This window comes from Pseudophryne corroboree, chromosome 5 (assembly GCF_028390025.1).
Source record: "Pseudophryne corroboree isolate aPseCor3 chromosome 5, aPseCor3.hap2, whole genome shotgun sequence".
Classification (NCBI taxonomy): Eukaryota; Metazoa; Chordata; class Amphibia; order Anura; family Myobatrachidae; genus Pseudophryne; species Pseudophryne corroboree.
Window position 1 is genome coordinate 154,726,362 of NC_086448.1, and position 27,086 is coordinate 154,753,447.

The 27,086-nt window shown below is 46.0% G+C and overlaps 1 protein-coding gene across 5 annotated transcripts in view; it reads left to right on the plus strand.

Moving 5' to 3' along the window:
- GORASP1 (golgi reassembly stacking protein 1) overlaps positions 1-27,086 on the plus strand; it is a 142,316-nt gene that overhangs the window by 59,287 nt on the left and 55,943 nt on the right. For all 5 annotated transcript variants that reach the window (XM_063921829.1, XM_063921832.1, XM_063921830.1 and 2 more), the window contains 3 exons: positions 16,997-17,200; positions 17,995-18,081; positions 22,866-22,996. In XM_063921829.1, coding sequence (XP_063777899.1) covers positions 16,997-17,200; positions 17,995-18,081; positions 22,866-22,996 — 422 coding nt within the window. The remainder of the gene's footprint in view (positions 1-16,996; positions 17,201-17,994; positions 18,082-22,865; positions 22,997-27,086) is intronic.

Sequence of the window (27,086 nt, forward strand, 5' to 3'; positions counted from 1 at the left end):
CGAGTGATATCTAACGCGATTAGGAATTGAATCCCGGTGGATTCATTGATCAGGTCAGAGGCCGGGTGCTCTGTTCTTTCTATCAGGTGCCGTTTAACGATGTGCTCGTAATGAGTGTGAGTATAAGGAGCTTGGGCACTGCGGTGAATATCCTTCATTTTAGTGTGGGATACGGTCATTACCTCAGGCAGTACTTTTCCAATGTAACATAACCCTTCTGAGTTTGGGGCAAGCCACTTATACGCCTTCCTCCCGCATATGAAATATGCATCATCGGGGAGAACATATGGGACGGAGTAGGACATTACCATATTACACATTTTCCATATGAAATCTCCTAACCCTAATTCTCCCATCTGTTTAGTACACGTATCAGTTTGTACGATATGTGCACAGTATCCTAATGATACCTCTCCAACTCTCATGGTCCTACTTCCTAGGGTATACCTATATCGGAAATATTTTCCGCTACCGGCTATGTGGCGTATAAGTTCTGTATCTGTAGGCATTCTATCGGCTCTGTATGAAAAGGTCATGGTTTGGTTATTCCATGACACTTCCCAATTTCCCGGCTTTCGGGGATTGGAAATGTTAAAACATACTAGGGATCTATCCACATGATATTGGTGGAGCTTCAAACTAGGAGGACTGGAGATATTAAACCTCCTGTCCACCGGCCTCCCACCACTTAGCTCAAGTACCTCCCCTATAGTTAAAGGGAAGGGCACTAATCCTGATTTGCTATGGCCTTGAGGTACTTGAGAGCATACCCAACAATCTGTCTGATTTAACACTTTACCCACTAAGGAGTGATAGTCACTCAATGGATGCCGGTCCATGGGGATATTAAAACTGGATTGGCATTTCTTGATACACCCATCCTCAACTACACTGTCACAGAGTCTACAGATACAGTTCTCTTCAGCTAACAATCCTTCACAATTTCTTCTATTGTCAATGCTACCAGATCGTTTTCTGATACTCGCCTTTACTCGGTGATTATGTTGTTCTTGGAAATCTACGCCTCCATCTCTGTCATCAGAACCCATTCCAGAACCTCTCTCGACCTCCATGGTACTCTCGCCGGAACAGACTGCTCTGGTCAACATCATGGTCAACAGGAAAATCTGGATCACAGTCTCTTGGGGCAAGTCCATCTTATAGGAGGAAATGGAGAAGAATGAGAAGGGGGAAAGAAACAATTGAGGGAGATGGGATGGGAAGTGGAGAAAAACAATAAAAGGGAACAGGGAATCGACAACTGCCTCCGATCTTATTATTCTCAATGCTCCGGTGCCGTTTCAGTCCTCCTGAAACAGACACTCCAGTGATACAACTTCCTCTACCATCTGTTCCTTATCACGGGACCTCTCTGGTTCAGCAACCTTCTTACAATGGGACGAATGAACCCAAGTCTCTCTCTCGGCAACCTTCAATGCTGTCGTGCTAATCAATAAGACTTGGTATGGTCCTTCCCATCTGTCAATAAGGCAACCTGAGCGTAGAAAATTCCGTATCATTACATAATCCCCAGGTTCAATGTCATGACAATTACTATCTGGCAGATCAGGAATCACTAACTTCAAATTATCATTCTGATTCTTTAGCTGTTTACTCATCTTAACCAAATACTTTACAGTCACTTCATTGTTACACTTCAAATCATCCTGAGGGTTAATCATGACATGCGGTTGTCGACCAAACAGAATTTCAAAAGGGGACAGATTAAGAGGGGACCTGGGAGTGGTTCTGATGCTGTATAATACAATGGGTAAAGCTTCTGGCCATGTTAATCCTGTTTCCGCCATAACTTTGCTCAATATATTTTTAATAGTGCTGTTCACTCTTTCTACTTTCGCACTCGCCTGGGGGCGGTACGGAGTGTGCAGCTTACTATCAATTCCCATCAACTTACACATTCCTTGAAAGACATCACCTGTAAAATGGGTACCCCTATCACTTTCAATTATTCTAGGGATACCATATCTACACACAAATTCCTTTACAATTTTCTTAGCAGTAAACATTGCGGTATTTGTGGCCCCAGGAAATGCTTCGACCCAATTTGAAAACACATCTATACAAACTAGTACATACTTCAAATTTCGACAAGGGGGTAATTGTATGAAATCAATCTGTATTACCTGAAAAGGACCGCCTGTAGGTGGGATATGAGATGGTTCTGTTGGTATTGCCTTTCCGATATTCTTCCTCAAGCAGGTGAGGCATGACATTGCTCTCTTTCCCGCATGGGAAGAAAATCCTGGGGCGCACCAATATGCTCTTACCAACTTGCACATCCCTTCCTTGCCTAGATGAGTCAGCCCATGTGCTGCTTCAGCCAAACTTGGAAGGTATGCTCTGGGTGCCACTGGTTTACCCTGTCCATCTGTCCAGAGTCCTGAGGACTCCTGGCCATATCCCTTTGCCCTCCAAACTGCCTTTTCCTGTGTGGAACACAAATTTAGCATTTCACACAATTTCTGTGTGTTGACGGTATTAAATACCATCAGTTGTGTGGTGTCTGTCTGTCTGGGGGTACCAGCTGCTAACTTAGCAGCTTCGTCTGCTCGGCTGTTACCAAGTGATACTGGGTCTTGACTATATGTATGTGCTTTACACTTGATAACAGCCACTCTGTCGGGTTCCTGTATCGCTGTTAGAAGCCTTTTGATGTGAGCTGCATGCGCTACCGGTGTACCAGCTGCCGTCATGAAATTTATGAGGCGCCATAGGGCTCCGAAATCATGGACTACCCCGAAGGCGTATCTAGAATCGGTGTAGATATTGGCTGACTTGCCCTTAGCCAATTCACATGCTCTGGTCAGGGCAACCAGTTCAGCAACCTGGGCTGAGTGAGGTGGGCCTAGCGGTTCTGCTTCTATGGTGCCTTGGTCATCTACGACTGCGTATCCAGTACACAAGTCTCCCGAGTCCGTCTGTCTGTGACAACTACCGTCAGTGTAGAAAGTAAGATCTACATCTTCCAGTGGGTTGTCACTGATGTCAGGCCTAGTGGTTTGTATTCTATTCCTTAAAACCTCTTTTAGACCGTCCATCAATACTGAAACGGCTACTTCCCTGTGGTGTACATTTGTTTTAATGTCATCTATACCAGTGTACCTAGCCATATCCTGCAGAGCCCGGTGAAAATACTCTGATGTGGATTCACCTTCTTTTTGTTTTATTGTAAAGATTTTATTCCACTTTACAACTGCAGGAAAATATACTCCTAACTGTAAGTTGATTCTCTTTACATTATCTTGATTATACTCATCTGTTAGTGGTACTTCCTCATCTAACTTGCAATCAGCGATAAACTTTAACGGATCAACACTGGGGGGTAAACATGCCCTCAAAACTGTCCTCCAATCTTTGTTATTTGGCTCTGCAGAATTTCCTAGCTCTCTAATATACTTTTGACATGCAGCTAAGTCTTTTCTAGGATCAGGGAATTCAGACATCATTGACCTTAATTCCGTTCGGGAAAAGGGACAGTGCATGGCGATGTTTCTGATAGGGGTTGCCCCTGAAGTATCAGTCTTCCCATTTGGCACTGCTATTACCCTAACGGGATTAAGTCTAATAACATCTGTCTGTGTAGATTCTACAATACTTGGTTTCAGCGTAGTGCATGGTTCCGTACTTACCAGTCGATACGACCTCACCTGTCCCTCCGCTAGGGGCCTTTGATGCTAATCTTACGGGTTGAGTCGTGCCTACTGCTGTTTCTGATATGGTGGCTGCTAGGGAGAGTGCTGATATTGTTGTGGGCTCATCCTCTTGGTCACAATCCTGGGGAAAATTCAAAACAGGGTACAACTTGCACGGATTAGTGTTAGCATTAATTACTTTGGTTACATTATCCTTAACTTCTACACATTTAACATGACCCTGAGTGCCATTCTCTGCAACCAATTTCTCTCCAGGTATGTATGGTGGTGGGGGAGCAGTGGCTATCAGTTTCCTGATAGGGTTAGATCCAGTGGCTTGCGCCAACCCCCTTTGTATTTCACCTTCCTGTTGCCACAATGTTAAATAATCATAATGTCTAATACGCCTTTTTGAAGACTTAATCAGACAAACTCTTCTCCTTAAATACTGTAACACTTCTGGGTTAAAACTACCTACCCGGGGAAACTTTTCCCCGTCATGCACAGTCATCCTTTCCCATTCATTGCACAACATTTCTGTGTGATGACCATATTTCTCACACATGATATACCTTGCCGACCCGATTGGTCGGTTTACCAAATCAACCTGAACCTGGGTTGATCGCCCCTTACCTGTACAACTGGCCCCCATCTCTGCAGGTGCTGCTTTCACTACCTCTGACTTCAAATCAGGGTCTCCGGCAACCCTTACAAAAACAAAGATGCTCGGGGTAAGGCTGCGGTGGGGGTTTTGCTCCGAAGTCCGCCCACTTAACTCCCGTCCACGCTGGCCAATACGGCGACCAAAGTTCCCAGAGGTTCCGTACCCAGCCTAGGGCACCTAAGTACGTCTACTTGCTCGGGCGTGTGGGAGTGTCTTACCCTCCCCAGCAAGTGTCAGTCGCTGGAATGTCCCTGAGTGATCAGGCTACTTCCCTTAAAATAAAAAAATTACACAAATCACGTTAACAATGTGCAAGTAGCGTTCTTCTGAATTCAAGACACGCTAATGCACACAATCACATGCGGTACAATCGTATCTGCACACAAGCAACTAATCTTATGTGCGGAACGATCAGTGGAATCGAAAATTTCGGCTGCGAATTCCTTCAGCAATGAGCTTCTTTGGCCTATATGGGTCTAGCACCAACCCTCTTCGGTTGTGCTTCTCTACTTCTAGTCTGCTGTACCTGAACCTCCTGTTCTGTGACCTCCTGGTCTGTTATGTACAGCAGACTCTACTGCTCATAAATGTGTCGAGACTAACAAGGGACGCCTCCCAAGCCACCCCACGCTATCACTCTCGCTGGTGTACCTCTTTCTACTGGCCTATGGTTCCCACTTCCGTAATAAAAGAGAAATCTTATATATACACACACTCTTACCACATGTACACTTTAATTTTTATTTCTGCGCAGAAATCCTTTCATTCGGTATTAGCTTAACCCAGAAGAATTGCAACAGAGAAAGTCTTTTTCTTTTAACTTTTGGATTTGAGATAGATTTGTGTTATTTTCGCGTTACTTCCTTATCGCTTACTAAACAATACTATCGTGCGGTCTGTATCATGTGGGCGTATCCGTACGCTCCGTTGCGTAATACACGCTCCGTGCGTCGACCCTTGCTGCGTACGCCCTGCCCTTGTAAGGACACGTGTACACAGACCAAGTACGTCCACAGTTACACACTACACGTTTATCAATGTGAATGATCTTTAACAGTAATCCTTCACTGACCACCACTCAAATCTCCCTTGTATTCTAGGCGAGATTGTGTGCGTGCCTTTTACAATTATTCCCTTAAATATTACTTTTAACTATTAATAACAACAAATGTCTCAACACGTTATCACTAATATGTGGCAATCAGGAGAATGAAATACGGACAAATAATACTAACCAAGGAATACAGGTGTGTGTATTTATGCGTACGTTCGCAAAACAGAAACTAAACAGGTTTTAAAAGACAATAACGTACTGTTCCTACCTTTTGGTTCCGGATTCCTTCAGCACTCCTTACTAAGCGAAGCAGACGCTTATCTGGTCAGCACTACGAGGAATATTACCTCCCGCCTTTTGCTGACCGATAATGTCTGCTGGAATTACCTAGTGCAGATATGTGAAGAGCGGGCGAGTCCCCAATTGACAATACCTATTCTATACTTTGTATAAAACACGCTAAAAGGTTAAAGAACACAGTACGCAATTGGCGTATGGAATACCGTAGGAGTACGCACGTAGCGTAACGAACGCTTAGCCGTGGACGAGACGCACGAGCGGCACGTTCGCTCACGACTTAGAGGGTAAAGGCAAGCACGCTATAGGCTGCCGTCTAACGTAATGATACGCTATCAGCGTAGCGGACGCTCGGGACCACGAGGAGATCACAAGCGGCGCTGACGCTCACGGTGTTAAACCTTTAAAACAATACCATAAACAATGTACTTATACTGTAAACCCTTGTGCAGTGATAAGGTGTAAATGCAACACAGTGTAACCTTGTTAGTTTAAAAGCTGTATGAGCGTATGTGACTCTCAGTGAACCCCTTAGCAATATAATAAACACTCAAATACCGGTCTAAGGGTCTAACGCCTTTTAAGGAAATGAATGAACGTTCAATCGCAAAAGAATAATACAATACAAGTTATACACTACCAAGATAACATAAAATACCTAACCGGATAACTACACATAAAATACACTACAGATACAGTTACATTTAAAGGAGGGGAAGGAGAGAGAGAATGGCTTATAACATTAAATAAGAGACAATATGGTTGCAGAGAACTTACGCACCAGGGGAAACAATCGCAAGCGCCTTTCTGGATATCCAGCTCCCGATTATCAGCAATGAGAACCGTTGAAGAGAGTAGAGAGCTGGCCCAGATCGGCTTGTCCTTTTATACACTACACACAATACAGTACAATGGTCCCTACATTCTTATTGTTCATTGGACACAGGAATTCGTCTTCGCATTATAACAAAAGGTCATAGGTTGGTTCATACAGGTGGGCTGTGACTATTCCTAACTGCTCAGGTGGGTGGGAAACTGGGTTTCCCGCCGCATGGGTAATAAAGTGCAAATATAGTAAATGTCCATAAACTTCTTATGTCCATAACTATACGCACGAGCGATTAATCCGCTTCAAACCAACACCGGAATATTGCTAATTATATTCTCTTCCGATGGATACTAAACACCACTGTGTAACCCCTGTCTGACCCTTCGTATCAAACAAAGAGGGATCTCCTTGTCCCCGAACATACTACATTAACTAAACTTTCAGATTCTATCAAAGGGACCATAATCTACAAAATACATTATATGAATAAAATATGTTACGATTGAGTCACCCGCTAGACACACATAAACTCTACCGTAAATGCGCATACCGTGCGCCTGCGGGTGCACGCAACTGAGAGTATGCGCACGCACGGGAGGGCTCATGCACACGCAGCAGGCACTCGCATGAGGTGCATATATGGCAGTGTGTAGCGTGATATTTTTCTGACTTTGACAACGTAACCAGGCTGTGGCCGGAGCATGGGGAGACGGTGAGTCTATGGACTTCCTCTTACTAGAGGGGTCAGGACACAGCTACACTGATTTGGTGGAGACTACAAGCAGTGTGTTGATGCGCCGAACATCTAGAGTGCGACAGCGCTACTCTCCTGGGATCATAGGCGCCAGGATTAGGTAGAGGCCGCGATCCTGGGAGTTTAAGTCAACAGGGGGATTCAGACGCTCTCCTGGCCGCCCCTCCTCCGAGTTCATGGCCAGTTCCCACGTGTCTCTCGTTTCATGAACTGAATGACCTCACTTCCGGCTCAGACGCTACCACGAGGGTACTCGGTCGCAGCTTAGACGTTGCGGTTGTGTACACTGGAGATAAACCCGCCAGACCGAGTCGCAGGCCTTAGCGTCTGCATACACGTGGAAGTCGCTCAGCGTCCGTGTCCGTTGGGGAGCGTCTGTGTCCGTTATCAGTTATCAAGAGCGGCAGTGTACACCAGTAGCGTCTGAATCCACTCAGCGTCTTACGAGCGTATTTGCTTGGGGATGGAAGTGTGGTGAGTCTCCCTGTATCCCGCTCTACGGAGGCAGGGTATACAGTACTAAAAATTCTCTCTACTTCTTAGTATGCATTGTTAATTTTTAGTACCTATTGCATATGAGACCTGTGTATTACTGTGTTTTCTGCATGCTATGTTGAAAAAAGGAACCAGTTTAAAACAGAAGTACAATTTTCCTACTTATGTATAAGTTATTATTGAGGTTGTATTCTCATATGGCAATGTCTAATGCTTTAATATGTGACTGACTGCTAGTATGTGTGCTGACTTTTCTGTGTAATGTCAGTCCTGTTCTGACCCTCAAATCAGGTGCACTGTGGTCAGATTGATCTCACCTCTATATACTGACATATAGGGTGATTTTCAGTCACAAATTGTGTAGTCAATAACAGGTTAATACCATGTCTGTGAGCGGCAAAAGTGATGAGGAGAATTTATCAAGCACTCCTACAGCCCTAACATGCTTATCTTGTAAGTCAGGGGTAATTGATATGAATCTATTGGTCACTTATGAGGGTTTGTGTGCAAACTGTTTCGCTTTTCAGCGAAGTAAAAAACAGGAGTTGGTTCAACCACCAACAGAGCCACCATGGAATATGTTCGCAAAGACTCTGTCGTCAATAGCGGACAGGTTAGCTCCCTTCCTATGGTTTGGTTCCAGTAGCCTCTCAAGCAACCAAGGGACAGGTAAGACTAAGACAGATACGTCTGTGTCGCATACTACACAAGATGATACATCGGATGATGATGATACAATAGATTCAACTCCGTATGATGATCAGTCGCAGAGCTTTAGTTCAGAAGATGTAGCTGAACTTATTAATGCTGTGAAGGCAGTTCTCTCGTTGGAAGAGCCAGCCAAGACAGTGTTAAAAGCTAAAGCACCTGTATTTAAAGGAACAAAATCAATGAAAGCTGAATTCCCAGCGTCAGATGAGCTGATGGAAATGATGGATGAGTCTTGGGCAGCGCCCAGTAAAAAGTATAGGATTCCTAAGAGATGGGATTCTTATTATACATTTCCTGCTGTGGATTGTTCGAAAAGAGAAGTTCCTCCAAAAGTAGATGCACATGTTCTGCGACTCGTGCATAAATCTGCTTTACCACTGTCATCTACCTCATTGAATGATGTCACAGACAGAAGGTTAGAGAGCCTGTTGAAAAATATTTTTTCTCTAGTAGGAGCAGTGGTAAGACTTGCTATGGCTTCGGCCTGGGTAGCAAAGGCAATGTGCGAATGGATAGAGGAACTAGAGAATGACATCCCTTCTCCTACTGGGGTGCAAGAGGATCGTTTTTGCCGTTTAAGACAATCTGCCCAGTATTTGGAAGAAGCAGCAATTGATGTAGGCACAGTTGCTTCTAAAGCTTCAGCCTTGACAGTAGTCGCTCGCAGAGCAGTTTGGCTACGGACCTGGAAGGCAGATGCGGAGTCCAAGAAAGAATTGGAAGCATTGCCTTTTGTCTGTAATATAATATTTGGAAAACCTTTATCGGATATCCTAGAATCAGAGGCTGAATCGAAAAAGGTCAGATTTCCGGCTGCTTATAACCCTAAGTCCAAGGGTTTAAAATTTTGCTCATTTCGTTGGCAAAGCGAAAGCTAAAGAGGAGCGTAAACAACCCCAGTTCAGAACCAGGGGTAGGAAGCAGTGGGCTAGCAAAAAGCCAGCTTCCAAGCCTGAACAGAAACCATCAGCCTGAAGAGACGGGCCTCCGCCTGGAGGATTCCAGGGTTGGGGGCCGACACCTTCTTTTTGCACACATATGGCAACAGTCAACAGCAGATGCTTGGGTGCAGAAGGTAGTATCTCAGGGGTATGGGTTCCCATTCAGGAGGCAGCCTCCTTAAAGATTTTTTTGCACCAGCCCATCTCGTATAGAGTCGAAGGCCAATGCCCTGCAAGAAGCAGTCCAAAAATTACTGCTGTCAGGTGTGATTGTCCCAGTACCTCCATCACAAAGGGGACAGGGGTTTTACTCCAATCTATTTCTAATCCAGAAACCAAATGGGTCATACCGACCAATCCTCAATCTGAAAATGTTGAACAAATACATATGGATCCCGAAGTTCCACATGGAGACGCTACGCTCCATAGTGTTGGCTATGGAAACGGGAGATTACATGGTATCTCTGGATGTACGGGATGCTTACCTACATGTGCCTATAGCACTGTCACATCAGTGTTACCTCAGGTTTGCCATCCTCCAGGAACATTTCCAGTTCCAAGCTCTGCCTTTCGGGCTAGCTACAGCACCCAGGGTGTTTACCAAGATCATGGTGGTTATGGCAGCTTGTCTGCGCAAACAGGGGATAGGAATATTCCCATACCTCGACGACCTGTTAATCTTAGCACAGTCGCAAGATTTACTGTTGAGCCATCTTCAACAGACGATAGTTTGTTTACAGAGACATGGGTGGCTCATAAATTGGGAAAAGTCGTCCCTGAATCCGTCACAGCGGATAGTTCATTTGGGGGCCATATTGGATTCAGACCTACAGAAAGTTCTCTTACCAGAGAAAGATAGTCAAGGTGCAGGTCATGGGTCAGGAAGCGTTGCAAGCCCAGACAATGTCAGTCCATGCAGCAATGCGACTGTTGGGTCTGATTGTATCAACCTTCGACATGGTGGAATATGCGCAATTCCACTCCAGACCGTTGCAGCACCTTATTCTGACCAAGTGGAATGGAAATCATCAGACGATAAAGAAGCAGATGATAAAGATTCCAGTAAATGTAAAAAGGTCTCTAGCGTGGTGGCTACAGACAGACCATTTAAACAAGGGGAGACCCTTTTGGATAAAAGAGTGGCAAGTCTTGACAACAGATGCCAGCCTGCAAGGCTGGGGGCGGTACTCGGAAGCCTATGGTTCCAGGGAAAATGGACCACAAGGGAAAGTCGCCTGCCGATAAATCTGTTGGAGATAAGGGCCATTTACTTGGCTCTGGTTCAGGCAAAGGACAATCTACAGGGAAGACCAGTCCAGATCCGCTCAGACAATGCGACAGCAGTAGCATACCTCAACCATCAAGGAGGAACTCACAGCAAGAGTCTGATGGAGGAAGTAACTTCTATTCTAAAATGGGCAGAACTCCATCTCCCGGCATTGTCAGCAGTATTTGTCCCGGGTGTACTAAACTGGGAAGCGGATTTTCTCAGTCGGCACACCATTCAGGAAACCGAATGGGCACTACACCCAGAAGTGTTTCAGACACTGGTGAACAGATGGGGTCTACCGGAGATAGACCTTATGGCGTCTCGTCTAAACAACAAAGTTCCGAGGTACGGATCGAGAACAAAGGACCCGGGAGCGGTCCTGGTAGACGCACTGTCAATAGAATGGAGGTTTCAGCTGGTATATCTGTTCCCTCCAATATCTCTGTTACCCAGAGTAGTGAGAAAGATAAAACAGGCAAAAGGAGCAATCATTCTAATAGCTCCAGCTTGGCCAAGAAGGCATTGGTACACAGATCTGTTGAGGATGTCCATGGAAGCACCGATACTGCTCCCTCAACGTCCAGATCTGCTAATGCAGGGTCCTTGTTGTCACAGTCATCTGGATCGCCTATCTTTGACGGCGTGGCTGTTGAAACCTCTATCTTAGAGGCTAAAGGATTTTCGAAACAAGTAATCCAAAGTATGCTTAGAGCAAGAAAGCCTTCTTCGGCCCGTGTGTATCATAGAACATTGCAAGCCTATATTCACTGGTGTACTGGAAAAAATTTCAATTCGAGATCTTTTAAAGTAGCTAGGATTTTGGATTTCCTTCAGGCAGGATTGGATAAAGGGTTGAAAATTGCTTCCTTGAGGGATCAAGTATCAGCGTTAACTGTATGATTTCAGCAGAAGATTGCTGATTTACAGGATGTACGTACATTTTTTCAAGGATTAGTACATATTCAACCTCCATTTGTTCCTCCTTGAGCTCCCTGGGATTTGAATTTAGTTCTTACATTTCTCCAGGGTCTTCTGTTTGAACCACTTGAGAGCGCAGATCTTAAGTGGTTAACGGTTAAAGTTCTTTTTTTACTGGCAATGGCGTCAGCCAGAAGAGTGTCAGATTTAGGAGCATTATCATGTAAGTCTCCTGTCCTAAGTTTTTTTCCAGACAGAGCAGTTCTCAGAACGAGATCTAGCTATCTTCCAAAGGTGGTATCAAAGTTTCACCTGAATGAAGAGATTGTAGTCCCAGCTTTTCAGGTATCGGGACTTTCTGCGGGAGAAGCGTCGCTGGACGTCGTCCGGGCTTTAAGAATCTACATAGATCGTACTAGTGCCATCAGGAAAACAGATTCTCTCTTCATCCTTTACGGATTCCATAGAAGGGGATGGCCGGCTAGTAAACAGACGCTGGCGAGATGGCTCCGAATGGTAATATCAGAAGCTTATTCTCATGCAGATCTCCCTATTCCGGCTAATGTCTCTGCGCACTCTACACGTAAGGTAGGTCCTTCTTGGGCAGCACAACAGGGTGCTTCAGCAGAACAGATATGTAGGGCAGCCACATGGTCTTCCATAGACACATTCATTAGACATTATGCCTTGGATACTTTTGCCTCTCATGACGCAGACTTCGGGCGAAAGGTCCTCCTGTGCAATCAGGAGCGTCCCCACCACTAAAATGGCTTTGGGAATCCCAATGTTATCCTGTGGATAATCCTGTGGACCCAGCCAGAGAAATATACGTTATGGTACGAACTTACCGTTGATAATGTGATTTCTCTTATGTCCACAGGGATCCCACCCTGACGTATCTGATTTGAGGATCTAGACAATCACTAAAACCTCTTCCTTCTTGTATGGAAGGGTGTGCATGTGTGTTCTTATCGCCTAAACAGGTCAATGCGTGATGTTCCTGCCTAAAATCGCTGTGGAAAGAACTGATCTGACTGAGTCAGTGGGCGGGACTATATAGTGGAGGCCCCGGTGCATCCTGGGAGGCCAGAAGGCTCGTGACCGTGTTGGTGCCATTTTCGCTGTCGCTCGACAATATCCCAATGTTATCCTATGGATACCTGTGGACATAAGAGAAATCACGTTATCAACGGTAAGTTATTACCATAACGTATATTTTTGCCCAGCGTGTATGCACAGTGATGATCGTAGACAACGCTGGCAGGAAAATAGCTCAGTGCCAGGGGCGGAACTGCTGGAGACAGCGGACTCCGTTGCCGCCCTGATAAATGCACACATGGACCCCGTGCTGTGCTTGAAGGGGCGTTTGTGGAGGCATGTTGGTGCAGACATTTATATTATTAAAAATGAAACTGCATTGGTGGCAGTGGGCAGCAGTATTATAGAGCCAGCGGCGGTGAGCCAGGACTTTTACCCGTGTGCTGGCTTCTGAGTGGCGACCTCGGCGGCAGAAAGGGGCTTGCGGACAGGAGAGTTAAAAAGAAGAGGTCCTCCCGGAACGTCATGTGATAGTGAGGCGGACTGCATGAGGAGAGGGAGCGCAGTGGCAGCGCTTGTGATGTTCCTGAGGCGGACAAACGCAGTGAGTTGAGTGGAAGGAACTGGAACTGCCGGAGGGTGCTGGGAGAGGCAGCACTTGTACTTACAGCCCTAACCCTCCCGTCCCGCAGTCTAATCCTCCCCCTAGTGCCTAACCCTAACCCTCCTGTCCTGCAGTCTAACCCTCCCCCAGTGCCTACCCTTAATTCCTAGCCCTCTCGTCCCGTAGTCTAACCCTCACCCTATTGCCTATCCCTAATGCCTAACCCTCCTGTCCTGCAGTCTAACCCTCCCCCTAGTGCCTATCCCTAATTCCTAACCCTTCCGTCCCGCTGTCTAACCCTCCCTCTAGTGCCTACCCCTAATGCCTAACCCTAACCGTCTTGTCCCGTATCCTAACTCTCCCATCCGACAGCCTAACCCTCCCCCTAGTGCCTAACCCTCCCATCCCGCAGCCTAGCTCGCCCGCTAGTGCCTATCCCTAATTCCTAACCCTCCCGTCGTCTAACCCTCCCCCTAGTGCCTACCCCATATGCCCAACCCTAACAGTCTTGTCCCGTATCCTAACTCTCCCATCTGACAGCCTAACCCTCCCATCCAGCAGGCTAACCCTCCCACTACTGCTTATCCCGAGCCCTCCCATCCCGCAGCCTAGCCCGCCCGCTAGTGTCTAACCCTAACCCTCCCCCTAGTGCCTAACCCTCCCATCCGGCAGCCATGCCCTCTACCTCGTGCCTAACCCTCCTATCCTACAGCGTAGTCCGCCCCCTAGTGTCTAACCCTAACCGCCCCTCTTGTGCCTAACCTATCCAGCAGCCATACCCTCTCCCTAGTGCCTAACCCTCTTTTCCTGCAGCCTTACCTACCCACTAGTGCCTAACCCTAACCCTGCCGTCCCACAGTTTAACTCTCCCCCAAGTTCCATACCTTCCCATGCCACAGCCTAACCGTCCCCCTAGTGCCTAACACTAACCCTCCTGTCCACATTCGGCCTAATATATCGGATGAAATCGGGCATTTTGGAGGCGTTTCCTTACCGATGCGCGTTCCCGTGAGCATCGGATCGGATCCTCCAGATTGAATGTGCTGCACATTCAATCTGGTCCGACCCTGCAGGCATGGCTGGGATCGGCCAGATTTGCCCAAGATACATCATATGCAAAAGGACAGCATATGATGTATCTTGGGCGCTCCTGCCCCCCGGGAGGCTGCCGGGGGTGATCGCCCGCGACATGTCATACGGACATGTCGCGGCAGTGTATGGGGCCCTTAACCCTCCCCTCCCACAGCTTATCCCTAACCCTTCCCTCCCAATCCTAACCTCCCCCAGTGCCATAATGTCCCCCACCAGCAGCCTAAACCTCCCCTCCTGCAACCTAACCCTCCTCCTCTCTAACAGTAACCCTCACTGGCATACTTACATTTGGAATGCTGACTGCTGAGATTCCAGCGTCAGGATTCTGAGTAGTGTCAGTATTCCAGCACTGGTCTTCTGACCACCAACATCTTGATCGTCGGGATGCCAACTACATCCATATAGATTTTGTGAGGACACTAGACAGCAACTCTCTTACTCTCTTAATAAGTGTATGGAAAATATTCACCATTTACAGTGAATCAATCACACCCTAACCTCTTATTAGTTAATCCAGAGGGGAGCTTGTACAAAAAGACTGAGGGGCCCATATGCATTGTGACCAGAGTATGATATTGGCTCCCAGGATCACATTGCAATATGCAATTGCATAGGCTCATTGTATGATCCAGTTTGTGAGCCTGTCCTTGAGATGTACTGTAAGGGCTGCCGGGGCTTCAGAGCGTGACTCTGTGAGGACCCGAGCAGGTGTGCAGAGAGAAGGTCTGTGTCACTTCTACTAAGTGCAAGCCCTATGTGGCGGGAGATGTCATTACATTTTCCTGTTTTGACACATTAATATCTTTAAAATAGATTAGACACACGTCAAGTGCTGTTATATTTTTTTATATATATATATATATATATATATATATATATATATATATATACATATACACAGGTTGAGTATCCCTTATCCAAAATGCTTGGGACCAGAGGTATTTTGGATATCGGATTTTTCAGTATTTTGGAATAATTGCATACCATAATGAGATATCATGGTGATGGGACCTAAATCTAAGCACAGAATGAATTTATGTTACATATATACATACATACACCTTATACACACAGCCTGAAGGTAATTTTAGCCAATATTTTTAATAACTTTGTGTATTAAACAAAGTTTGTGTACATTGAGCCATCAAAAAACAAAGGTTTCACTATCTCACTCAAAAAAGTCCGTATTTCGGAATATTCCGTATTTCAGAATATTTGGATATGGGATACTCAACCTGTATGTGTGTGTGTGTTATATATATATATATATATATATGTATATATATATATATATATATATATATACACATACGTATATATATAACATTATTACACTGTCTTGCACTTTAAATATATCATGGTGCTGGGGTAAGGCACCAAGATTGATCCTGCCTCCGGGCGATTGGGACATAGTTACGCCACTGCTCAGTGCATACACACTGAGCTATTTTCCCTGTGCCAGCGATGTCCACGAGGGGATGACGCACTTTCCACAGTAGGAAAAAGTAGCTCAGCGCTCATCACTAGCCCATACACACAGGGCAAGTTTGAGCTCACAGTAGCTCAAAATGCCAAAAGTGACCTACTTTGAGCTCAAAATCGCCCAGTGTCTATGGGACTTTACTTCTTTCTACATACAATAGTGGTGCTGTTGCTGTTCCTTTTGTAGAGGGATCCTGTGTTTTATATTATTATATTATATTCATAATGTCCTATTTAAGTCAAGATATTCAGACAAAATACTACATGAATAACAAGAATTGTATAAAAAAAGAAAAAAATGTAAGTTTCTTTTTTTAAATTATTTTATTGTATTTCCAAAGTAACAAAACAAGTCACAATAAGTACCAATGCAATGATAATTGGTATAGAACGTAGCATCAGGTAAAAAGCACAACCTGACACAGGAGAATAGTTTCCTCATATAAAATAAGTAGTAATGATTTCAAGCATTTAAAGGTGAAGTAGCAAAACTGAAGTGTGAGCTGCGTTTATGGGGTGGTTAGAGAGTAAAGGGGCGAATCTGGTGGATTCCAGATATACCTTTTTTGTTTCACTGTACACAGACATTGCTCAGACACGACTGTTAATATAAATATGTAACTTTTCAACTAAAATAGTTGGTAAAGTTCTTGTTTTTTGTCTTCTACAGCTTAGGCCTGGTTCAGATGTAGCTGGAGGTGCAATCGCTGCTGCTTACTAATATGGTAATGCAGTAAGTAGCATTAATATGGTAATGCAGCAGGAGGTATTACTGATCCGAGTTGCGTCCTAGAACATATCGTTGCATTACCTACGACACCATAGGCTGGTTGCGTTACCCATGGGGTCGCACAAGCCGGCCACCGCAGTTCCTATAAAAAGGCCAGAAAATCTCAAGATCCTGGCCATGAGCACTCCTTGAAAACAGAGGCAACCCCTCCTCACCCCCAAACGGCAGCAGACTGTCAATCACTGACATTCTGCAGCCGTAGGGCGCCCAGCGACACAGGACCAGGACGGGTCTGGCGCATATGCTAAGTACCGAACATCTGAACTTTGCACTATATGCTGCATCTCCAACTACATCTGAATCAGGGCCCCCTGTGTATTTTTCCCATTTGATTTGTTTGAATAGAAATACAGGTGAGCAGAAAATTGCATTGGTCAGTATGTGATTTGTTTCTATATTTTCAGAATAAAGAGAATAGTATGTTTAAAGATCTCCTGAAAGCCAACATGGAAAAGCCAGTGAAGCTGGAGGTGTATAACACCAAGACAATGAAAGTTCGTGAGCTGGAAGTCACCCCCAGTAACATGTGGGGTGGCCAGGGGCTTCTTGGGGCCAGTGTGCGATTCTGCAGCTTCCAAGGAGCCAATGAGCATGTATGGCACGTGCTGGTAAGTGATATATAAGTACTTAATTCAATCTACAGTATTGCTTGATAGGACAAGTGAACATACAAACCCCAATGAGCAGTGTTAATTGTGACGAGGATTTTCAATTTAGTTTAAGTCTTGGTTGCTTACTTAAAATTGTAGTTGGTTTAAAGTCACACTTTAGTCTGTTTCCTTTGCTTCATTTTAGTCAAGATTTAGTCAATGGATCTCCATTCCTTTTAGTCTAATTTTATTTAATAGTTTGGTCATAGCTTTTACAAACAGTTTAATGGTACTGTAATGGATTTTGCTGTAGAACGTTCTTTAAAATTCCCGTGAGAAGTTTGCATACCTTTAACGGTCTTTAGTAATCTGTTTTCAGTAAGGTGAGAATGTGTTACATACTTAGTCTGACTTACCCTAGTGCTCCCATATATCATATACAAATGAAAGCCTTAAGTTTGTTAGAACAAACAAGTGCAGTATACAATTCTATTTACTTCACAGCAGGTCATATTTATTGTCTGCAAATATCTAGAACTGATAATTGTTCTTTAAAAATGTAAAACGCTACTTCCAGTGTTCATTTTGAGAAGGATTTTAAATTTAGTTTTACTCTAAGTTTTTTGTTGTTGTTTTTTTTGCTTTGTTTTAGTTAAGGTTTAGTCAGTGGAGCGCCGTTTTCATTTTAGTCTAATTTTACTCCTGAAATAAACTGTAGTCAACGAATACTTTTAGTCAAAATTTTCATAGACTAAATTACAGTAACACTGCCATTGAGTAAACTTGTAAACATTATCATTGTTCTGTCATAGGATGTGGAGCAAAATTCACCTGCAGCCTTGGCCGGTCTACAGCCACATATGGATTATATTGTAGGGTCGGACCAGATTTTACAAGAGGTATGTGGATTTTGTGTTTTGGAGACATATAGCCATTGGAAGCTGCTGTATGTGATTATATATGGAGCTATCAAAAGTAACTTGTGTATTTTGATAAAGATGTACAGTAGGTACAGTAGATTAAAATAAGAATTTACTTACCGATAATTCTATTTCTCGTAGTCCGTAGTGGATGCTGGGGACTCCGTCAGGACCATGGGGATTAGCGGCTCCGCAGGAGACAGGGCACAAAAGTAAAAGCTTTAGGATCAGGTGGTGTGCACTGGCTCCTCCCCCTATGACCCTCCTCCAAGCCTCAGTTAGGATACTGTGCCCGGACGAGCGTACACAATAAGGAAGGATTTTGAATCCCGGGTAAGACTCATACCAGCCACACCAATCACACTGTACAACCTGTGATCTGAACCCAGTTAACAGCATGATAACAGCGGAGCATCTGAAAAGATGGCTCACAACAATAATAACCTGATTTTTGTAACAATAACTATGTACAAGTTTTGCAGACAATCCGCACTTGGGATGGGCGCCCAGCATCCACTACGGACTACGAGAAATAGAATTATCGGTAAGTAAATTCTTATTTTCTCTGACGTCCTAAGTGGATGCTGGGGACTCCGTCAGGACCATGGGGATTATACCAAAGCTCCCAAACGGGCGGGAGAGTGCGGATGACTCTGCAGCACCGAATGAGAGAACTCCAGGTCCTCCTCAGTCAGGGTGTGCCCCTGACCAAGTATCAGCTCGGCAAAGTTGTAAAGCCGAGACCCCTCGGGCAGCCGCCCAAGATGAGCCCACCTTCCTTGTGGAATGGGCATTTACATATTTTGGCTGTGGCAGGCCTGCCACAGAATGTGCAAGCTGAATTGTACTACACATCCAACTAGCAATCGTCTGCTTAGAAGCAAGAGCACCCAGTTTGTTGGGTGCATACAGGATAACAGCAAGTCAGTTTTCCTGACTCCAGCCGTCCTGGAAACTATATTTTCAGGGCCCTGACAACATCTAGCAACTTGGAGTCCTCCAAGTCCCTAGTAGCCGCAGGTACCACAATAAGCTGGTTCGGGTGAAACACTGACACCACCTTAGGGAGAAACTGGGGATGAGTCCGCAGCTCTGCCCTGTCCGAATGGACAATCAGATATGGGCTTTTTTGAGACAAACGCCGCCAATTCTGACACTCGCCTGGCCGAGGCCAGGGCCAACAGCATGGTCACTTTCCCTGTGAGATATTTCAAATCCACAGATTTGAGCGGTTTAAACCAATGTGATTTTAGGAATCCCAGAACTACGTTGAGATCCCACAGTGCCACTGGAGGCACAAAAGGGGGTTGTATATGCAGTACTCCCTTGACAAACTTCTGGACTTCAGGAACTGAAGCCAATTCTTTCTGGAAGAAAATCGACAGGGCCGAAATTTGAACCTTAATGGACCCCAATTTGAGGCCCATAGACACTCCTGTTTGCAGGAAATGCAGGAAACGACCGAGTTGAAATTTCTTCATGGGGCCTTCCTGGCCTCACACCACGCAACATATTTTCGCCACATGTGGTGATAATGTTGTGCGGCCACCTCCTTCCTGGCTTTGACCAGGGTAGGAATGACCTCTTCCGGAATGCCTTTTTCCCTTAGGATCCGGCGTTCAACCGCCATGCCGTCAAACGCAGCCGCGGTAAGTCTTGGAACAGACATGGTACTTGCTGAAGCAAGTCCCTTCTTAGCGGCAGAGGCCATGAGTCCTCTGTGAGCATCTCTTGAAGTTCCGGGTACCAAGTCCTTCTTGGCCAATCCGGAGCCACGAGTATAGTTCTTACTCCTCTACGTCTTATAATTCTCAATACCTTGGGTATGAGAAGCAGAGGAGGGAAGACATACACCGACTGGTACACCCACGGTGTTACCAGAACGTCCACAGCTATTGCCTGAGGGTCTTTTGACCTGGCGCAATACTTGTCCAGTTTTTTGTTCAGGCGGGACGCCATCATGTCCACCTTTGGTCTTTTCCAACGGTTCACAATCATGTGGAAGACTTCCCGATGAAGTCCCCACTCTCCCGGGTGGAGGTTGTGCCTGCTGAGGAAGTCTGCTTCCCAGTTGTCCACTCCCGGAATGAACACTGCTGACAGTGCTATCACATGATTTTCCGCCCAGCGAAAAATCCTTGCAGTTTCTGCCATTGCCCTCCTGCTTCTTGTGCCGCCCTGTCTGTTTACGTGGGCGACTGCCGTGATGTTGTCCCACTGGATCAATACCGGCTGACCTTGAAGCAGAGGTCTTGCTAAGCTTAGAGCATTGTAAATTGCCCTTAGCTCCAGTATATTTATGTGGAGAAAAATCTCCAGACTTGATCACACTCCCTGGAAATTTTTTCCCTGTGTGACTGCTCCCCAGCCTCTCAGGCTGGCCTTCGTGGTCACCAGCATCCAATCCTGAATGCCGATTCTGCGGCCCTCTAGAAGATGAGCACTCTGTAACCACCACAGGAGAGACACCCTTGTCCTTGGAGATAGGGTTATCCGCTGATGCATCTGAAAATGCGATCCGGACCATTTGTCCAGCAGATCCCACTGAAAAGTTCTTGCGTGGAAACCTAAATAACTTTTACTCTAAGCAGCTCTTTAGGAGAGCCACCTAGATTGCACCCTTCTCGGCCGGGCACAAAAATCTAACTGAGGCTTGGAGGAGGGTCATAGGGGGAGGAGCCAGTGCACACCACCTGATCCTAAAGCTTTTACTTTTGTGCCCTGTCTCCTGCGGAGCCGCTAATCCCCATGGTCCTGACGGAGTCCCCAGCATCCACTTAGGACGTCAGAGAAAAGATATTGAGCGCCCACCATACATTTCCATCAGGAGTGTAACTATAAATGACCAAACGTGACAGAAACATCACCAGGTTATCATCCAAATGAACACAATTCAATAAAAAAAGGTATCTAATCGGTATACCACACAGAATCTGCAACTGTTTCTATTGCATGCTTTGGGTCGCCCAGGGCAGGGCAAAGCCGGCCCGCATGCTATACTCTGCCCAGTGGCTGCGACTGCAATTTACTTTGCCGTTGCTGCAATTATAGACGACCACCTGCCTTCGCTTCCTGGCTCTAAAGGCAGGCACACTGTGGCAAAGTTTTTAATTGGAGCGGCTGCGTGTGACATCATGCAGCCACCCCGAAAACGGTCCAGCCACGCCTGCAGGACCACTCCCCCACAATGGTGAAATGCTGTACCCCCCGACGGCCGCCACTATCAATCATGGTGTGATCGCATCCCTCTGGGAATGTGAATGCATACGATGTGTGCCCAAAGTCCGTGCGCACTGTACCGAAAATTGCTCAGTTGTGATTTTCGGTACACTGCATACTGAGCTGAATAAACCTCACAGTGCGATAATAATGGAACTCGTTATTTATCTGCAGTTGTGATAAGTAAATTAATATGTATGTATACATGTAATTGACCACTTTTGAAAGAATGCAGCAATCCGTAGCCCTTTCCTGAGAAGCCTGACTGTTCTGAGTACTGCATCCTCTATTGGCTCATCAGGCTTATTACTGTGCAACACGTGTTCCCAGAGGAAGTCACCCATATGTACTTCTGCCATGACTGTAAGATGCACAGTAGTAGGCCTGGCCAATAGAAGAAGCAGTAAAAGTGCTCAGGTGCAGCATATTCCCTCTCCTGGGGTCAGAAGGTGCTCCTGTGCTCAGCAAGAGACTACTCCCTATATATCAGCTGTATAGTCTTGACTGTGTGTAGATTCAGCACTGCTTATAGAAGCTTATGCTGTGTTACTGTACGTACACCTATGGAGTCCATCACTGCTATCGCTCCCAGCGCAATTCTTAGCCAGCCATCATGGCAGTACAGTGCTTTATTCCTTATGGTGTGGGTATTGCAGTTAGCGGATTATAACACTCTGGGGTAAATGAATGATCTTGTATCGACCCTTATGTGTGTGGACCCGATTTTCCTCCGGAACGCAGTGAAGCAAGTTCACAGATCGATGTAATGTATTACACCTGATCCAGCCAATATGTGAGAGCGTTAAATCATCCTCCCGGTGATGTGCGCTCTCCTGCTATCCACATTCCGTATTGGCACTGTAGTCTCCATGTGGCCACTCTCCCTGTCCCAGCGGCCCCTGCACTTCTATGCCTAACACATGCTTGGTTCTATTTGTGGCACACCGAGGCTTTGTGGAGGACCTCCCGGACGGCTCCAGTGACCATGTGCGAGATCTCGCTACTATTGCCAGATCTCTCACGCATCCCGGAGCCGGCAGCAGCAGCGAGGTACAGAAGTGGCTGTGAATAGGGAAACAGCACCTGCAGCTGTCTAAAGCCATAGCTGCAGAGCGGTCAATACCACTGACCATTCTTACATTACATTACATTCTCACATCGGCGCGGTTACTGCTAGCAGTGGTGATAATGACGTGCGCCCCTGTCACCTTGTACACACCGCCACATTAATACATGGGGGAGAAGCAGTACCAGTGCACATAACATGCGCTGATACCACTTCTCCCCCATATGACAAATAATATATCTACCCCTTAATGTTCAGTAAGGTAATATCTGTTTGATAATCGTAGTGATGGTGCAGTTTCCTTGTAGCTTGCCCTGTAACAATTTAAAAATTTCCATTTTCTACGTTTTTTAACTCCAGATATATAATAAACGCATGGCATTAAATGATCACCTATCATTAGTAATCCTTAACGTAATGAATACTGTCTTATGCAATATCTCACACGTATAAGTTTTGTTTGCCTGTCTTGTTCTAGTCTGAAGATTTCTATGCCTTGATAGAATCTCACGAAGGGAAACCATTGAAGCTGCTGGTCTACAACACAGATACAGATTCCTGCAGAGAGGTGTTTGTAACCCCTAATGGAGCCTGGGGCGGGGAAGGAAGGTACCTCGTCTTGTGTGTGTTTCTATATGTGTATATGTAGAATTTAGGATATATGTAGTGTAAGAAGCAAAGTAGTCGTCTTTTACCTTAAAAAATAAGACAATGGGGTAAATTTACTAAGGTTGTAGGTTCTTTTAGAACTGGTGATGTTGCTCATAGCAACCAATCAGACTCTACTTAACATTTATCTAGCTACTTCTAGAAGATAATAGATAGAGTCTGATTGGTTGCTATGGGCAACATCACCAGTTCTAAAAAAAAAACAACAACCCACCTTAGTAAATTTATCCCAATGTCTAAACAAAGCTGTCCATACACAACAAATATAGGCGCTCCAACTCTCGGGCATTTGGTTCCGCCCCTGTCCCTGCCGGCTGGTCAGCTGCTAAAGTGTATATAGCTTTATAATATAGTAATATTTTTCATGTGATTTTAATGTTCTGTAAATCCATGTAGTCCTTTTTGTGCTAGTAATATGGAGAGTTTATAGCTGACACTATAACAGAAAAGGTAAACTACTTGACATTACCAAATGCTAACTTACGTAAAGCATTTGTTATGCACAATTTTTTTTCTTCTCTAACGTCCTAGTGGATGCTGGGAACTCCGTAAGGACCATGGGGAATAGCGGGCTCCGAAGGAGGCTGGGCACTCTAGAAAGATCTTAGACTACCTGGTGTGCACTGGCTCCTCCCACTATGACCCTCCTCCAAGCCTCAGTTAGATTTCGTGCCCGGCCGAGGTTGGATGCACACTAGGGGCTCTCCTGAGCTCTTAGAAAGTTATAGTCTTAGAATTTGTTATTTTCAGTGAGACCTGCTGGCAACAGGCTCACTGCAGCGAGGGACTAAGGGGAGAAGAAGCGAACTCGCCTGCTTGCAGCCGGATTGGGCTTCTTAGGCTACTGGACACCATTAGCTCCAGAGGGATCGACCGCAGGCCCAGCCTTGATGTTCGGTCCCGGAGCCGCGCCGCCGTCCCCCTTACAGAGCCAGAAGCAAGAAGATGGTCCGGAAAATCGGCGGCATGAAGACTCTGTCTTCACCAAGGTAGCGCACAGCACTGCAGCTGTGCGCCATTGCTCCTCTCACACACTTCACACTCCGGTCACTGAGGGTGCAGGGCGCTGGGGGGGGCGCCCTGAGGCAGCAATAAAAACACCTTGGCTGGCTAAAATACCTCAATATATGGCCCCAGGGGCTATATATGAGGTAAATACCCCTGCCAGAATTCCATAAAAAACGGGAGAATAGGCCGCGAAAAAGGGGCGGAGCCTATCTCCTCAGCACACTGGCGCCATTTTTCCCTCACAGCTCGGCTGGAGGGAAGCTCCCTGGCTCTTCCCTGCAATTCTACAGTACAGTAAGAGGGAAAAGAGAGGGGGGGCATTAAAATTGGCACTGTATACAGTATATTATATAAAAGCTATTAGGGACATAACTCAGTTAGTCCCTGTATATATATAGCGCTCTGGTGTGTGCTGGCATACTCCTTACTCTGTCCCCCCAAAGGGCTTTTGTGGGTCCTGTCCTCGTTTAGAGCATTCCCTGTGTGTCTGCGGTGTGTCGGTACGGCTGTGTCGACATGTTGAATGAGGAGGCTTATATGGTGACAGAACAGAGGCCGATATATGTGATGTCGCCCCCTGTGGGGCCGACACCAGAGTGGATGGATAGGTGAAAGGTATTAACCGACAGTGTCAACTCCTTACATAAAAGGGTGGATGACGTAACAGCTGTGGGACAGCCGGCTTCGCAGCCCGCGCCTGCCCAGGCGTCTCAAAGGCCATCAGGGGCTCAAAAACGCCCGCTCTCTCAGATGGCAGACACAGATGTCGACACGGAGTCTGACTCCAGTGTCGACAAGGTGGAGACATATACACAATCCACTAGGAACATCCGTGACGTGATCCCGGCAATAAAAAATGTGTTATACATTTCTGACTTTAACCCAAGCACCTCTAAAAATGGGTTTTAGGTTTGGGGAAAAAAAACAGGCAGTGTTTTGTTCCCCCATCAGATGAATAAATGAAGTGTGTAAAAGCGTGGGTTCCCCCGTTAAGAAACTGGTAATTTATAAAAAGTTACTGATGGCGTACCCTTTCCCGCCAGGTGGATAAGTTACGCTGGGAGATATCCCCTAGGGTGGATAAGGCGCTCACACGTTTGTCAAAAAAGGTGGCACTGCCGTCTTAGGATACGGCCACTTTAATAGGTACCTGTTGATAAAAAACAGGAGGCTATCCTGAAGTCTGTATTTACACACTCAGGTACTAGACTGAGACCTGCAGATAGTGCTGCTGCAGCGTGGTCGGTGACCCTGTCAAACAGGGATACTAGTTGGAAAACATAAAAACATATTAAAGACGTCGTCTTATATATGGGGGATGCACAGAGGGATATTTTGCCGGCTGGCATCCAAAATAAATGTAATGTCCATTCTGTCAGGAGGGTATTAGAGACCTGTCACTGGACAGGTGATGCTGACTTAAAAAGCGCATAGAGAGCCTTATAAGGGTGAGGAATTATTTGGGGATGGTCTCTGGGACCTCGTATCCACAGCAACTGCTGGGAAGAAATAATTTTACCTCAGGTTTCCTCACAGACAAAGGTACAGTCCTTTCGGCTTCAGAAAAGCAAGCGGGTCAAATGGCGCTTCCTTTCTGTACAGAGACAAGGGTAGAGGGAAAAAAGCTGCACCAGTCAGCCTGTTCCCAGAATCAAGATTCTTCCCCCGCCTCCTGTGAGGCCACACCATGACGCGGGTGCTCCACAGGTGTAGCCAGGTACGGTGGGGGGCCGTCTCAAAAATTTCAGCAATTAGTGGGCTCGCTCACAGGTGGATCCCTGTTTCTTTCAAGTAGTATTTCAGGGGTACAAGCTGGAATTCGAGATGTCTCCCCCCAGCCGTTTCCTAAAATATGCCTTGCTGACAACTCCCTCAGGCAGGGAGGCTGTGCTAGAGGCAATTAATAAGCGGTATTCCCAGCAGGTAATACTCAAGGTGCCCCTACTTCAACAAGGACGGGGTTACTATTCCACACGGGTTGGGGTACCGAAACCGCATGGTTCGGTGTGACCCATTTTATATTAAAATCCTTGAACACAAAAATTCAAGTTCAAGATGGAATCGCTCAGGGCGGTTATTCCAAGCCTGGACGAGGGGGATTACATGGTATCCTGGGACATCAAGGATGCTTACCTGCATGTCCCCATTTACCATCCTCGCCAGGAGTACCTCAGATTTGTGGTACAGGATTACCATTACCAAGTCCAGACACTGCCGTTTGGACTGTACATGGCACCGAGGGTGTTTTATCAAGGTAATGGCCGAAATGTTGATACTCCTTCAAAAAAAAGGGAGTTGTAATTATCCCGTACTTGGACAATCTCGTTATAAGGGCGAGGTCCAAGGAGCAGTTGGTAGTCGGGGTAGCACTATTTTGGAAAGTGCTACAACAGCATGGTTGGATTCTAAACAGTCCAAAGTCACAGCTGGTTCCTATGACACGTCTACTGTTCCTGGGGATGGTTCTGGACATAAACCAGAAATAGTGTTTCTCCCGGAGGAGAAAGCCAAGGAGTTGTCATCTCTAGTCAGAGACCTCCTGAAGCCAAAATAGGTAGCGGTGCATCATTGCACGCGAGTCCTGGGAAAAATGGTAGCTTCCTACGAAGCAATCCCATTAGGCAGGTTCCATACAAGAACTTTTCAGAGGGACCTGTTGGACAAGTGGTCCGGATCGCATCTTCCGATGCATAGGCTGATAACCCTGTCTCCAAGGACCAGGGTATCTCTACTGTGGTGGCTGCAGAGTGCCCATCTTCAAGAGGGCCGCAGGTTCGGCATACAGGACTAGGTCCTAGTGACCATGGATTCCAGCCTTTGAGGCTGGGAGGCAGTCACACAGGGAATACATTTCCAGGGACTTTGGTCAAGTCAGGTTATTTCCCTACACATAAATATTCTGGACCTGAGGGCCATTTACAATGCCCTGAGGCCGGCAAGGCCTCTGCTTCAAAACCAGCCGGTACTGATCCAATCAGACAACATCACGGCAGTCGCCCATGTAAACCAACAGGGCGGCACA